The 16,438-nt window shown below is 40.9% G+C and overlaps 1 protein-coding gene across 1 annotated transcript in view; it reads left to right on the top strand.

Annotated features, from left to right (window-relative positions):
- Nucleotides 1-1,413: 1,413 nt before the first annotated feature.
- Nucleotides 1,414-16,438, top strand: part of LOC141107641 (immunoglobulin gamma-1 heavy chain-like) — a 64,919-nt gene continuing 49,894 nt past the window's right edge. The window contains exons 1-2 of the mRNA XM_073598558.1: nt 1,414-1,533; nt 1,638-1,966. Of these exons, the coding sequence (XP_073454659.1) occupies nt 1,488-1,533; nt 1,638-1,966 (375 nt within the window). The 5' untranslated portion in view covers nt 1,414-1,487. The remainder of the gene's footprint in view (nt 1,534-1,637; nt 1,967-16,438) is intronic.

Raw genomic sequence — 16,438 nt, 5'->3', positions numbered from 1 at the left:
ATGGCATTGACAAATTTACTATCAAACCCAATCTTCCACTTGGCAGAGGCTCTGGTTCCTTTAGTTATCTACAGGCTTGACCAGACAGCAATGATTGACAAAGGGTGTAAACATTGCCTAATTTACCATTAGATACAGAAGGCCAATAGGTGACATAGCCAAAGGGGCAGCTTTTTCTATAACCAGAGGGCAGTATAAATATAATTATCTTTTATCAGGTCAAATGTACAATGTCACCACATAATAGGTCAGGTTAGGTCTAGTAAAATAGATAATGTTCTGTGTAAGGCTTACGTGTTACTAAATCTACAACAGTAAAATCAGTCTGTATATGCAGCATAGCATGCTTGTTATACTCACTGTGGAACTTAAGGGGTTAATCCTCTGCATTGTGTAAAAAGGTTGTTTTATCCTGTATGCACAGATCCTTCCCTCCTACACTGTCTATCTGGGGAAGGCCAGCTAACACAGGCAGGGTAGCCAACCTGCACATGCTCAGTTGTGTCTTTTATGCTGGAGAAAACAGTTCCTTATTCTCAGAGATAGCCAGGTCACATGATATTGACATCACTCATGTGGGCGTGTATACAGGCTGAAGTGGAAATCTCCTCCTTCCTGAACCCTCAGCACTGGAGAAACTGTGCAGTTTATCAGGTGACCGTGGCATACAGATCATCCAAAAAGGTATATAGTGGCAATATTTTAATGTAAAAAGAAGATTTATAAGCTGTGGGCACTGTGGGGGGCATATGAACTCTTTTCATATTACTGGGTTAAGTAACACCTTAATGTACACTGGACGTTTTAAAACCTCTCCTGAACGATTTAACGTGACAGATAGTAACCGACGTTTAAAAACGCATTCTTTGCCATATTTACATGCTGCGATTATTCGTGTTTGCGTTTAAAAGCGTTTGTTTTTTTTTGCAAATTGTCAAAAATAAAAAACGCCGTAATTGAAATGCAGCTAAATGCGAGTTACCGCGTTTACACACGTTTACAAGCTGTTATAGGCATTTGACGTTTCAAATGCCTCTGAACATTCGTCCTGAATGCATTTTTTTGCTTTCCAAAAAATGCTTCTAATCTCAACTTCCTAGAAATGACCATAAACAAACCTGTGTAAATGTACTGATAAGATAACATAGAGGAGAGTTGAAAAAAATGCCCAACTGCTCTGTCTGTTTACCAGCAGCAGTGTACATGAGGCCTAAAAGTAATGATCCCAGCAGAGGGGTTTTGCTTGGGACACTAAAAGTTGTGTGTAATGAAGAAAACTGTAAAAAAACACTGACTATGGGTATAAATGACATGATATCTGTTCACTTAGGATTTGTTTTATGCTTAATATTACAGAAAGGAGTAGAGGAGGAACCTGCATTGTCCAATCAGATCTGATCACATTTACATTGATGTCTGCTCTCTGTATTTAATACACTGGGGAGATAGAATACAATCCAGAGATCTCTGGCTGAGTCACCTGCACCATGTCGTGGTCTGTCCTATTCATCACCTCTCTATTATTCTACACAAGTAAGAGGGGGATGGGGTTTAGTAATGTATAAACTATATTATAAAATCTGATATTTTGTACAAATGTTACATGATCTTCACTGACATTTATTTCTGTATTTCAGATTGTTCTGCTCAGTACTCTGTGACCCAGCCAGCCGCTCAATCCGTCTCTCCTGGGAACACGGTGACATTGACTTGTACAGTTACTGGGTTCAGTGTAGGTGATCGCTATGTGTACTGGTATCAGCAGAAAACAGGGGACAGACCCCGGTATCTGTTACGGTATAAGAGTGACAGTGACAAACACCAAGGAGCCGGGGTCCCTGATCGGTTCTCTGGATCCAAAGACACCCCAAAGAACACAGGATATTTAACCATTAAGTCAGTGATGTTAGAAGATGAAGCAGATTATTATTGTGGTGTGTGGCATCCTACTATTAGCGGTCTGTTCCACACTGATACACTGCTAGGAGGAACTAACACATAATACTTTGCAATGCAGAACAGGCTGATTTTCCAGTTTTATAAGAAAGTTTGTGCATGACGGTCATATGACTTTGAGTTCATATTTCTGGGGAAAAAAAAATCATGATTTTTTTTTTTACTATCATTTTAAAGGTGAAGTGTGGAAAGAACTCCAAATTTCATCTAGTATTTGAATAATCATGTAGAAAACAAAAGTAGCCACAGGGCAAACATCGGGCATACAGGCATACTGTATATCATTTATTAATAGCATTATAGCACACTTACATATGGGTAAGCGAAGGGTTACAAAACTGTGCAGATGGTGAAAAGCAGCACCGCCGGCCGGCACAAACAGCTGTCATGCACAGACTCCAGGACCACCAGAGGGGGGCAGCGTCTGATACTTAAAAAAGGAGGCAGGTCCTCTGAAACGCATTGTACACACCCCCTTTCACCCTCAATGGTTGGCACTTTGATCCAGTTAGCCTGCAGACGCTGCCTACCCCCTCTGTGATGCACCACAATCTGAGAAGTCATCCATCCCCACTCACATCTTCTCCTGTGATATATTCCACATTGACTTTCACTAAGGCTGCTGATTAATGTATTCCACCCTGATCTATCCCACAGGAACCAAGACTCCATAGGTACTGGACTTGGAGCCCCTCTGTTATATCTTAAAGTCCTTTCTGACCATGGATCCCTATTCCCGGATTTGATGGGCACAATGAGACTCTTTGTTTTTCTTTTTAGCATTTGAATAATCATACATTTTTTTCTAGACATGTGCATGATGAAAAAAATTTGTTTTGTTTCAATTCGTTAATCTAGTTATTTTGTTTTATTAACCTCCCTGGCAGTATGATTATTTCGGATTTTAGGTGCTGAAAGCAGTACAATTATTTTGCATGGAAATTTGGCGTTTTATATTGTAGGTCTGTAATTCTTAACAATAACTCACTTAAATCTGTCCAAACAAGAGTCTAGTAGATATCCCGGGTATGATAAAGTTTGAAACACAAAAACATAAATTATAATATAATAAATAAATATAAATAATTAAAAAAAATAATAATATAATAATAATAAAAAAATAAATTTCCCCACGATTCACTATCGCTCAATTCTGCAAGTGTTCTAATTTACTATCGCTGTTTTCTAGTTGGTCTAAAGCCACTTTTGACATAAAGGGACACTTTTTGGTTGCTATGGACAAGTTCCAGTTTCCAGGCAGAAAGAACAGTATATATAATCTAAAACTGCATGCAGGGCACTGGGCAAAGCACTGGGGACAAAAGAGATGTGAAATAATTTCATACAGTACTGTAATCTGTAAGATTACAGTACTGTATGTGTTATGATTTTTACTATTTTTTGAATTTGCCGCCATGCTCCGCCCCCGTGCGTCGCAATGCTCGCAGGGAATGGAGCCTGGCACGGAGAGGCTTCGGAGGAGACAGAGCCCGCAGACACAGCGGGGGACATCACAGGATCCTGGGGACAAGGTAAGTAACGCTGCACCAGGATCCTGCAATGTAATCCGAGTGTGGCTCAGGGTTACCGCTGATGGGACTGAATTTTAACCCCAAGCCACACTCGGGAATACCGTCAGGGAGGCTACATTTGGTTGATTCATTCAATTCGTATTCAGGATTCATATTCGGAATTCGCATTCGGAATTCATATTCGGAAATTTTTTGAATTTTCTTCAAATTTACAGATTTTTTTGGGTTCGAAACGTTCAAAACAAAAACTTTTTTTTTAATTTGAGTGTGGCAAAGTGAAGAAACAAAAGATAAATCTTCATCAAATTATTAAAATGACTCTTTAAATCACCTTGGGCTTAAGAAAAACAGCATTATTTGAAAATGGTACTCTAATAACACACACAGTCTTTGATTTCAGCAATATGTTTACAGTTAGAATTCGACTGGACTTCGATGTAAAATTTGATTCTAATTTCAGTCCAAATTCCTGAAATTTGGGCAAATTTTGTTTCGTTATTCGGAGCATTCTGTAAAATTTGTTTATATTGTAATTCTGGTATTCGGATATATCCGACTCTCCGAATAACGAAAAATTTGTCCGAATATTAATTGGGAAAGAAACAAATCACACATATCTAATTTTTTCCTTCCTACCTTCACTATCTAATTTTTGGTAGTGAACAGCAGTGTATGGAAAAGGTCCTTCATAAGGTGAGGAAGCCAAAGTATGACCTCCCATTGAGCTGAGACAGAGGGAGCTTGTACATCCAGTGACCGGCGGTGGGACAGAAATGACAGCAGCAGTACAGCCAACTTAAAGTGGTTGTAAACCCGACTAATGAAATTTGAGCTGGGCACATATATCTGTAGTGTTTTGTTATCTCTGTCCAAAGCCCTGCTTCTGGTGGATTTCTCCTGCTCCGTTCTTCTGTTACCAGCCTGATAACTTCTGACAAATTCTCTCACACATGGGATAAAAGCAGCCATAGTTTTGTGTCGGGGAGGGAGCTATAAATAGATTAGCAGGCAGCTTGCTATGTCACAGAACACCTCTGAGAGTCTTTGCCTATAAGGAGAGGGGGTGTGTGCCTTTCCTCCAATCAGCTGTCTTGGCTATATGCCCAGACTTCACACTCCGTGTTAAACAGGAAGAGAAAATCTCCTTACACGAGCTGAACTTTCTAAACAGTATATAAAGCTGAAGACAGCAGATATGGATGTAAAACTTATGTAGGGAGATTTGTTTCATCTGGGGCTGTTCACTTCACTGGGTAGAGGAGAGGGTTTACATCCACTTTAACCATTTCAGCCCCGGAAGGATTTACCCCCTTCCTGACCAGAGCACTTTTTGCGATTCGGCACTGCGTCGCTTTAACTGACAATTGTGCGGTCGTGCGACGTGGCTCCGAAACAAAATTGACGTCCTTTTTTTCCCACAAATAGAGCTTTCTTTTGGTGGTATTTGATCATCTCTGCGATTTTTATTTTTTGCGCTATAAACAAAATAAGAGCGACAACTTAAAAAAAACGCATTATTTTTTTACATTTTGCTACAATAAATATCCCCCAAAAATATATAAAAAAACATTTTTTTCCTCAGTTTAGGCCAATACGTATTCTTCTACATATTTTTGGTAAAAGAAATCGCAATAAGCGTTTATTGATTTGTTTGCGCAAAAGTTATAGCGTTTACAAAATAGGGGATAGTTTTATGACATTTTTATTAATAATTTTTTTTTACAAGTAATGGCGGCGATCAGCGATTTTTATTGTGACTGCGACGTTATGGCAGACATGTTGGACATTTTTGACACATTTTTGAGACCATTGTCATTTACACAGCAATCAGTGCTATAAAAATGCATTGATTCCTGTATAAATGACACTGGCAGTGACGGGGTTAACCACTAGGAGGCGGGGAGGGGTTAAATCAGTACTAGGGAGTGTTTTCTAACTGTAGGGGGGAGGAGCTGTGTGTGTCACTACACTGATCTCTGCTCGGATGACAGGGAGCAGAGATCCAATGACACTGTCACTAGGCAAAACGGGGAGATGCTGTTTACATCAGCATCTCCCCGTTCGTCCTCTCCGTGAGGTGAACGCGGATATCCCCGCGGCGATCGAGTCCGCGGGACCCGCGACCCGACTCAAGGAGCTTGTGGCAGGCGCGCGCGCACACAGCGGCAAATTCAAAGTAACGTGCGGGTACGTTACTTTGCGCAGCCGTGCCATTCTGCCGACGTTAATGTACAGGACCCGGTCGGGAACCGGTTAAAGATTGACTCTAGACAGAGTTAAAAGATACAAATGAATGCAGCTCTATATTCAATAATACATCCATAGAGTTTTATTAACACCGGCGCTTGCTGGCCCTTTAAGGGGTTTAGTATGCTGGGAGGCGGGGTTTATGGTCATGTGACCGCTGTGATTGGCTGTCACAGTGGTCACATGATTGGAAAGCTCCAGATCACAGGCTGCAAACGGGAGCTTTCAGTTAGCCGCCGGTAACTGTTGTGGGAGCACACAGGGCGTAGACTCTCGGATCAGCTCTATTGGCGCTATTGCACGCAAAAATGTGGGCGCTCTGTGCCAAGGCCCAGCCACCAAGAGGCCACATATTTGCGTACGCTCTGCATCAAGGAGTTAAGCTACATTTTTGCAATTAGTTATCACATAGCCACACTTACATGTTCTCTTGTCTCTTCCTTTTATTTTTGTACCCCCTGAATTTTGTTTTTATGGGTGTAAAACTTATGTAGGGAGATTTGTTTCATCTCTGTGTATCATCTGAGGCTGTTCACTTCACTTGGTATATGTGAGGGTTTACATCCACTTTAAAGATTGACTCTAGACATATATAAAAGATACAAATAAATACAGCTCTGTATTCATTAATACATCCATAGAGTGTTATTAACCCTTTAGAGCCGGCGCTTGCTGGCCCTGTAAGGGGTTTAGTATGCTGGAAGGCGGGGCTTATGGTCATGTGACCGCTGTGATTTGCTGTCATAGTGGTCACATGATTGAAAAGCTCCAGATCGCAAGCTGCGAATGGGAGCTTTCAGTTAGCCACTGGTAACTGTGCCAGGAGCGTGCAGAGCAAAATATTACAGCGCACACATGCAAAACAGACATTTACCTCCAGCAGGGCTAGTTTAAAACACCTAGACATTTTAAAGAAAATATTATCAAAAAATTTGGGGATTTGGTCACACCATATTGCTATATGGTGCTAAGCCCACTTACTGCGACAAAGTACCCCATGATTAGTGGGTCCTACACTATCCATGGTTTGGGAGATCCTGCTTCTCTGAACCATGAGAGCAATACACTCTTCTATATGGGAGAACTTTGAGGTCTCCACCCATGACACAAGTGGACACTAATGAGAAGTACCTACTGAAAGGTACAGAACAGCTCTGTGCCAAGGCCCAGCCACTGAGAGGCCACATATTTGTGTACGCTCGGCATCAAGGAGTTAAGCTACATTTTTTCAATTAGTTATCACATAGCCACACTTACATGTTCTCTTGTCTCTTCCTTTTATTTTTGTACCCCCTGACTTTTGTTTCTGCAGTGGCTCCTATGCCTAGCTGGCTCTTTTTGGAGCCACTGCAGTGTCAGCGCACCCAGTCCTGGAAATACATGGATGTTTGCAGACACTTAGTTCACCATCACACATAGGCATCACAGAGGGGCTGGAGATGGATGGAATTTGTGATCAGCACTCCTCCCTGCCCATTTGCCTTTAATGGACAGTTCACGAACAGCAAAACTCTCTGAAAAATTCATCACGCAAGAGTGCTCATGGCACATATAGTTCTGCCGTTGGGCATGGAGGAGACACAGCGTGCACCAGAATTTAGGGAGCACTGCACTCAGAAAAGCTAGCTGTATAAATATAAAGAATTTTTGAAAAGTAATGGGATTATTGAGGATATTATATTTATTTAAAGTGATTGTGAAGGAAAAATAAAAACAAAACAAAAAACCAACCTGTTATACTTATTTGCTCTGTGTAATGGTTTTGCACAGAGCAGCCCAGATGTTAGACCCAGCCCCCCTGTTTTCAGGTCCCCCACTGGTGCTCTGCACTCCTACTCCTTGCCGAGTGCCCCCATAGCAAGCCACTTGCCAAGGGGCCTCTCGTGCATGCTCGCTCCCGAACCAGCTCTCTGTGTCCATAAAACACAGAGAGTGTCGCTCCGACCTGCCCCCCGTTCCCGCCTTACAGGCTGTGATTGATAGCAGTGAAGCCAGTGGCTTCTTCTTCTGCATCTCAGTCAATGAGGAGGGAGAGACCCGGGAGAGCCTCGGCTCTCGTGCAGATCGTTGGATCGAGATTGGACTTAGGTAAGTGTTAAGAGGGGCTGAGGGGGCAGCTGCACCCTGGAGGTTTTTTACCTTCATGCATAGAGTGCATGAAGGTAAAAAACCTTCAGCCTTTACAACAATTTTAAATTGAAATTCTTTAAATGCAAAAAGTGTAAGACTGTAAGTACTGTTAATAAAGAACTTACCCTCACCTCCTGTCCCAGTGACTTCTATGAAAAACACTGGGGGTTATTTAAGAAAGAAAAATCCACTTTGCACCACAAGTGCAAAGTGCATTTGAAATTGCACTGAAAGTGCACTTGGAAGTGCAGTCGCTGTAGATCCGAGGGGGACATGCAAGGAAAACAAAAAACGGCATTTTGGTTTGCACATGATTGGATAATAAAATCAGCAGAGCTTCCCCTCATTTCAGATCTACTTCCAAGTGCACTTTTAGTGCAATTTCAAGTGCACTTTGCACTTGTAGTTCAAAGTGGATTTGCCTTTTGTAAAGAAGCCCCATTATGTCTTACTGCTGTCTGTGTTCCTGTTTCGTAGAGACTTACTCACACCTCCTGTTTCAGTCACCACAGACACTTGGAGAAGGTGTAATAAAAACTCACAGTGAGGAAAAAAAACACTAATTTTAAAACATATAATACACAACACTTTACACATAAACAAAAGTGGTATGTACCAGTATGTCCCATGTATGATGCAAGAGACATGTATGGAAACAACAACAAAATGATTGTACCAAGCCTTACTTCAAGTGGTATTAAACTGGAAGTCAAAAATGTAAAACATTGCAGCTTACCAATCATATGTGGTGGCTGCAATTTTTTTTCTTTTTTTTAGGCTTTTTTCCTCTGCTTTTACCTGGTGATCTGACCAGTAACACACCTCTTGTATTAGAGTGCCTCCAATATGGATTCAGGAGCACAGCGATAGCTTTGGACAGCAGCATTGTCAGTCTGGGGGGAGGGAAGTAATAAACGCAAACACCGTTAAAGTCTATGGAACACGAACATGAAAAATCAAAAGCTAATTTTAAAGGCTTATATGCATGGTATTGTCTTAAAAAGTGTTTTCGTGGACCTGGGTCCTGCCCCAGGGGACATGTATCAATGCAAAAAAAGTTTTAAAAACTGACGTTTTTTCAGGAGCAGTGATTTTAATAATGCTTAAAGTGAAACAATAAAAGTTTAATATTTTTTTAAATTTCGTACCTGGGGGGTGTCTATAGTGTGCCTGTAAAGTGGTGCATATTTCCCGTGTTTAGAACAGTCTGACAGCAAAATGATATTTCTAAAAGAAAAAAAGTAATTTAAAACTACTCGTGGCTATATTCTTCTTTGCCCGCTTCTTCTTTCATCTTCTTCTGGTCTTCCTTCGGTGTTCTTATTCTTCCTCCATCTTGTTCTTCCCCCGCTTCTTCCTCTATCTTCCTCCACTTCTTCCTCCGTTCTTCTCGTCCGGCATCTTCCTCCGGCTCCTTCTTCTCCGCTTAATCCACCGATCCGCCTCAATAGGAGTCTCCCGCTGTGTGATGCTTCTGCTCAGGTGACAGCAGCCCCCCTCTGATGCACGGGGACTTCCCTATGGCTTTCCCTGTGCGCCAGAGGGGGGCGTCACACAGCGGGAGACTCCCATTGAGGCAGATCGGGGGACGAAGCGGAGAAGAAGGAGCTGGAGGAAGATGCCAGACAAGAAGACCAGAGGAAGAATCGGAGGAAGATAGAGGAAGAAGCGGGGGAAGAACAACATGGAGGAAGAAGAAGAACACCAAAGGAAGACCAGAAGAGGATGGAAGAAGAAGCTGGGAAAGGAGAAGACATTAATAAAGGAATAGTCAAAACCCGTCTATTGTCTTTTTTTTAACATTTTTGACACTTTTTTTGTGAAATGGTAGGGGTACGTTTGTACCCCATTACCAATTCATACAGGGGGGGCCGGGATCTGGGGGTCCCCTTGTTGAAGGGGGCTTCCGGATTCTGATAAGCCCCCCGCCTGCAGACCCCCACAACCACCGGGCAAGGGTTGTGGGGATAAGGCCCTACTCCCCATCAACATGGGGACAAGGTGCTTTGGGGGGGCTACCCCAAAGCACCCTCCCAATGTTGAGGGCATGTGGCCTGGTACGGTTCAGGGGGGCACTCTCTTGTCCCCCTCTTTTCCTGTGGCCTGCCAGGTTGCGTGCTCAGATAAGGGTCTGGTATGGATTTTTGGGGGGACCCCAAGCCATTTTTTCTTAAATTTTGGCGCAGGGTTCCACTTAAAATCCATACCAGACCTGAAGGGTCTGGTATGGATTTTGAGGGGGACCCCCACGCCATTTCTTTTTAAAATTTTGGCGTGGGGTTCCCCTTAATATCCATACCAGACCTGAAGGGCCTGGTATGGAATTTGGGGGGACCCCACACATTTTTTTTTTTTATTTTGGTTCGGGGTTCCCCTGTGGGGGAATCCCATGCCATTATTATCAATGAACTTTTATGTGTATTGCCGGACCGACAATTCATTATAGCCGCGAGTAGTTTTAAATGACTTTTTTTCCTTTAGAAATGTCATTTTGTGATCTGCGATTTTTATCGGGACTGCGACCATGCAGTGGACAAATCTGACCCCAAATGACACTTTTTGGGGACCAGTTATTACATTGATCAGTACTTAAAAAATCACTGATCAGTGTATAAATGACACTGGCAGGGAAGGGGTTAACACGGAAGGGGTTAACACTAGGGGGCGATCAAGGGGTTAAATGTGTTTCCTCAGCGTGTTCTAACTGTGGGGGGGGGCTGCCTGGGACATGACAGAGATAGCTGTTCCCGATCACTGGGAACAGTAGATCTCTGAGCTGTCCCCTGTCAGAACAGGGATCCGCCTTGTTTACAATGGCGGATCCCCGTTCTGCCTCTGTGCACAGCGGTCGCGGGCGGCCGGCAGGTATCGAGTCCGCCGGACCCGCGGGCACCCTCAATCTCACATGCACGGACCGATGTACGGGTACATCGGTTCGTGCAGGAGTGCCGACCTGCCGCAGTATAAGTGCGGCTGCTGGTTGGCAAGTGGTTAACTGACTTACAGACTTACTAGCTGGATAATCAGATGAAAATAGAAGAAAGCAAGCCTAAAAAAGAAAACGAATGTAGCCATCACATCTAAGAATTGGTAAGCTGCAATATAATAAATGTTTGCTTTTGTGTTTAATACAGAGATGCCGACATGTCAATCCAGCCTAATGCCCCGTACACACGAGCGAAAATTGCGCCGGTAAAAGTCCGATGAGAGCTTTTGTCCAAAAATGCGACCGTGTGTATGCTCCATCGGACTTTTGCTAGCGGAATTCCAGCCAGCAAAAGATTGAGAGCATGTTCTCAATTTTTGGGTCAGAAAAAGTTCAGATCGGAAATTCTGATCGTCTGTACCAATTCCGGCACGCAAAATTCCTACGCATGCTCGGAAACAATTCGACGCATGCTCGGAAGCATTGAACTTCATTTTCTCGGCTCGTCGTAGTGTTGTAGGTAACCGTGTTCTTGACGGTCGAAAGGTCAGCGAACTTTTGTGTGACCGCATGTATGCAAGCCAAGCTTGAGCGGAATTTCCGTCGGAAAAATCTTGGATGGTTTTTCTGACGGAAATTTCGCTCGTGTGTACGCGGCATTAGGCTCCTTGCACTAGACATTCCTGTTAAAGCATCTACTTTATCAGACTTTTTTTATGTATTTGCCCGTATTTTTATGCGTTCACGCAATTTCACGCGAATACGCGCAATTGTGTGCATTTTCGTGCTAACTTATTTTCACGTTCTTTTTCTGCTGATTGAAGATAATGGCAATTGGAGCACATTTGTGTGCATTTGCCCGTATATAGAAGTAATTTACTGACCAAAAGTGCAGATTTTTCTACTTTTTTTTTATTTTAACTGAAGAATACACAGCACTTGTTTACACGCCTGTGTGCATAGGCACATTACAATGAATGGGCTATATTTTAACTCAGTAAAAAAATAAGCTGTACTGAGCTTTTTCAAGCTGCAGTGTGCAAGAGGCCTAATTGTTAATGACACCCCAGTAGCGGTTAGCATGCCATAATGGCAACACAAACAGGATGCGCGTTTGCAGTTCATTTCCAAAACCCACGACAAAGTGCACTTTTTCTGTGCAGCTTGTTGCTCATTCAGAAACACTCAGTTGTGAATGCAGCTAACACCAAATCGCCATCATAGTTCAGGCAACATGATGTTTGACTTTATGCATATATGAAACATTCACATAAATGCAGCTCTATATTCATTCATACATCCATAGAGGGGACGTACTAAACTGCATATTGGGATGATGGGATGATTGGATTATTGGCTGCAATACTGAGAACTCTCACTAGATGTCAGTGTACCATATACACATATATATGGTAATGACTCTGTTGTTTCTCAAAATATGTTATTCTTTACTGCAGTGCTTGATACAATGTTGCAAGAAGCAGTTGCTAATGTTTAACTCTTCACTTGCTGATATATATGCAGCTGTACAACAGTTGCTGATATATATGCAGCTGTACAACAGGATACAGAAGTAATATAAAAATTACATTTGACCTGTTTTTAATGGGAATATGGGTAGAATTATTATTGCTCATGGGGATTATTGGAGGAACATCATGTTAACACCCGACAATGAACACAATTAACAATAATAATATGCATATACTTTTTCTACATAGGTATTATGGGTGAAATATTGTAGTTAGACATACATAGGAATATATTAAACCTATTTCTGATATAAATATGTATATAATTATTTTTCTACATGGGGATTATTGGTGGAATATTGTTAATAAATATACATAGCAACATATTAAACCCATTTCTGATGAGAAAATGAATATAATTATTTTTCTACATGGTGATTATTGGTGGAATATTGTTTAAAAATATACATAGCAACATATTAAACCCATTTCTGATGAGAATATGCATATAATTATATTTCTACATGTGGATTATTGGTGGAATATTGTTTATAAATATACATAGCAAAATATTAAACCCATTTCTGATGAGAAAATGCTTATAATTATTTTTCTACATGGGGATTATTGGTGGAATATTGTTTAAAAATATACATAACAACATATTACACCCATTTCGAATGAGAATATGCATATAATTATATTTCTACATGTGGATTATTGGTGGAATATTGTTTATAAATATACATAGCAACATATTAAACCCATTTCTGATGAGAATATGCATATAATTATTTTTCTACATGGGGATTATTGGTGGAATATTGTTTAAAAATATACATAGAAACATATTAAACCCATTTCCAATGAGAATATGCATATAATTATATTTCTACATGTGGATTATTGGTGGAATATTGCTTATAAATATACATAGCAACATATTAAACCCATTTCTGATGAGAATATGCATATAATGATTTTTCTACATGGGGATTATTGGTGGAATATTGTTTATAAATATACATAGCAACATATTAACCACTAGGCGTCCGCGCTATAGCCGAAAGACGGCTACAGCGCGGACTCCAATTGCCGGGAGGGCGTCCCTGGACGTCCTCCTGTTTACTTCCGCATTGCGCGCTCCCACGAGCGCGCATCGCGGAAGTTTTGTGCTGGCCGTGTCCCTCGGACACAACCAGTCACAGATCACCGTAAACGGCCAATGACAGCGGCCGTTTACGGTGCGATCGACGGTGCCAATGAGAGAGGATCTCATATGTAAACATATGAGATCCTCTCTCATCGCCGGCTCTCCCTCCTCACACAGAGACAGCGTGTGAGGAGGGAGAGCGAACCGCTGCGGCGGTAAGTGTAAAAAAAAAAAAAAAAAGGTGTCCCGCTGTTAACAGTCCCTGCCATCTGCCCTGCTATCTGCCCTGTCATCTGCCCTGTCATCTGCCCTGTCATCTGCCCTGTCATCTGCCCCTGCCATCTGCCCCTGCCATCTGCCCTGTCATCTGCCCCTGCCATCTGCCCCTGCCATCTGTCCCCACTGCCACGTATAAGTGCCATCTGTCATCAGTGCCACATAGTGCCATCTGTCATCAGTGCCACATAGTGCCATCTGTCATCAGTGCCACATAGTGCCATCTGTCATCAGTGCCATCTGTCATCAGTGCCACCTGTCAGTGTCACGTGCCATCTGTCATCAGTGTCACGTGTCATCAGTGCCACGTATTAGTGCCACCTGTCATCAGTGTCATCAGTGCCACGTATCAGTGCCACCTGTCATCAGTGTCATCAGTGCCACGTATTAGTGCCATCTGTCATCAGTGCCACGTATTAGTGCCATCTGTCATCAGTGCCATGTATTAGTGCCATCTGTCATCAGTGCCATGTATTAGTGCCATCTTTCATCAGTGCCACATGTCATCAGTGCCACATATCAGTGCCATTTGTCATCAGCGCCACATGTCGTCAGTGCCACATATTAGTGCCATGTGTCATCAGTGCCACGTATTAGTGCCATCTGTCAGTGCCACGTATTAGTGCCATCTGTCAGTGCCACATATTAGTGCCATCTGTCATCAGTGCCATGTATTAGTGCCATCTGTCATCAGTGCCACGTCAGTGCCACGTATCAGTGCCATCTGTCATCAGTGCCACGTATCAGTGCCATTTGTCATCAGTGCCACGTCAGTGTCACGTGTCATTGTCCTGGTGCTCCAGGGCCTTCAAAAGTGTAATAGGTAGTCAACAAATTAGATGTGTAATTTTTGCTCCTAGAACACGTGATGGTGCTCCATGCATGTTGGGCCTCTCTATGTGGCCAGGCTGTGAAAAAGTCCCACACATGTGGTATCGTAATACTCAGGAGGAGTAGCAGAATGTATTTTGGGGTGTCATTTGTGGTATATACATGCCATGTGAGAGAAATAACCTATTACAATGACAATTTTGTGGGGGGAAAAAAAAAAATCTTCATTTTGCAAAGAATTGTGGGAAAAAATGACAACATCAAAAACCTCACCATGCATCTTACTAAATACCTTGGAATGTCTACTTTCAAAAAAGGGGTCATTTGGGGGGTATTTGTACTGTCCTGACTTGTTCGGGTCACAAGAAATGAGATAGGCCGTCAGTGCATCAGATGTGATCAATTTTTATGATTTGCACCATAACTTGTAGACTCTCTAACTTTCAGAAAGACCAAATAATATCCACTAATTTGGGTTATTTTTACCAAAGATATGTAGCAGTATAAATTGTGGCCAAAATTTATGAAGAAAAATTACTAATTTGAAAAATTTTATCACAGAAACTAAGAAAAATGCGTTTTTTTTCAAAATTTGCGGTCTTTTTTCATTTATAGCGCAAAAAATAAAAAACCCAGAGGTGATCAAATACCACCAAAAGAAAGCTCTATTTGTATGAAAAAAAGGACAAAAAATTCATTTGGGTACAGTATTGCATGACTGAGTAATTGTCATTCAAAGTGTGAGAGCACTGAAAGCTGAAAATTGGTCTGGTCACGAAGGGGGTTTAAGTGCCCAGTTGTCAGGTGGTTAAACCAATTTCTGATGAGAATATGCATATAATTATAATTCTACATGGGGATTATTGGTGGAATATTGCTTATAAATATACATAGCAACATATTAAACCCATTTCTGATGAGAATATGCATATAATGATTTTTCTACATGGGGATTATTGGTGGAATATTGTTTATAAATATACATAGCAACATATTAAACCAATTTCTGATGAGAATATGCATATAATTATAATTCTACATGGGGATTATTGGTGGAATATTGCTTATAAATATACATAGCAACATATTAAACCCATTTCTGATGAGAATATGCATATAATGATTTTTCTACATGGGGATTATTGGTGGAATATTGTTTAAAAATATACATAGCAACATATTAAACCCATTTCTGATGAGAATATGCATATAATTATATTTCTACATGGGGATTATTGGTGGAATATTGTTTATAAATATACATAGCAACATATTAAACCCATTTCTAAAGAGAATATGCATATAATTATTTTTCTACATGGGGATTATTGGTGGAATATTGTTTGAAAATATACATAGCAACATATTAAACCCATTTCTAAAGAGAATATGCATATAATGATTTTTCTACATGGGGATTATTGATGGAATATTGTTTATAAATATACATAGCAACATATTAAACCCATTTCTGATGAGAATATGCATATAATTATAATTCTACATGGGGATTATTGGTGGAATATTGCTTATAAATATACATAGCAACATATTAAACCCATTTCTGATGAGAAAATGCATATAATTATTTTTCTACATGGATATTATTGGTGGAATATTGTTTATAAGTATACATAGCAACATATTAAACCCATTTCTGATGAGAAGATGCATATAATTATATTTCTACATGGGGATTATTGGTGGAATATTGTTCATAAATTTACATATCAACATATTAAACCCATTTCTAATGAGAATATGCATATAATTATAATTCTACATGGGGATTATTGGTGGAATATTGCTTATAAATATAGATAACAACATATTAAACCCATTTCTGATGAGAATATGCATATAATGATTTTTCTACATGGGGATTATTGGTGGAATATTGTTTATAAATATACAT

The sequence above is a fragment of the Aquarana catesbeiana genome, linkage group LG01 (genome assembly GCF_042186555.1).
Source record: "Aquarana catesbeiana isolate 2022-GZ linkage group LG01, ASM4218655v1, whole genome shotgun sequence".
Lineage (NCBI taxonomy): Eukaryota > Metazoa > Chordata > Amphibia > Anura > Ranidae > Aquarana > Aquarana catesbeiana.
The sequence above is the reverse complement of the archived record's forward strand: the minus strand, read 5'-3'. Positions and strand labels throughout refer to the sequence as shown.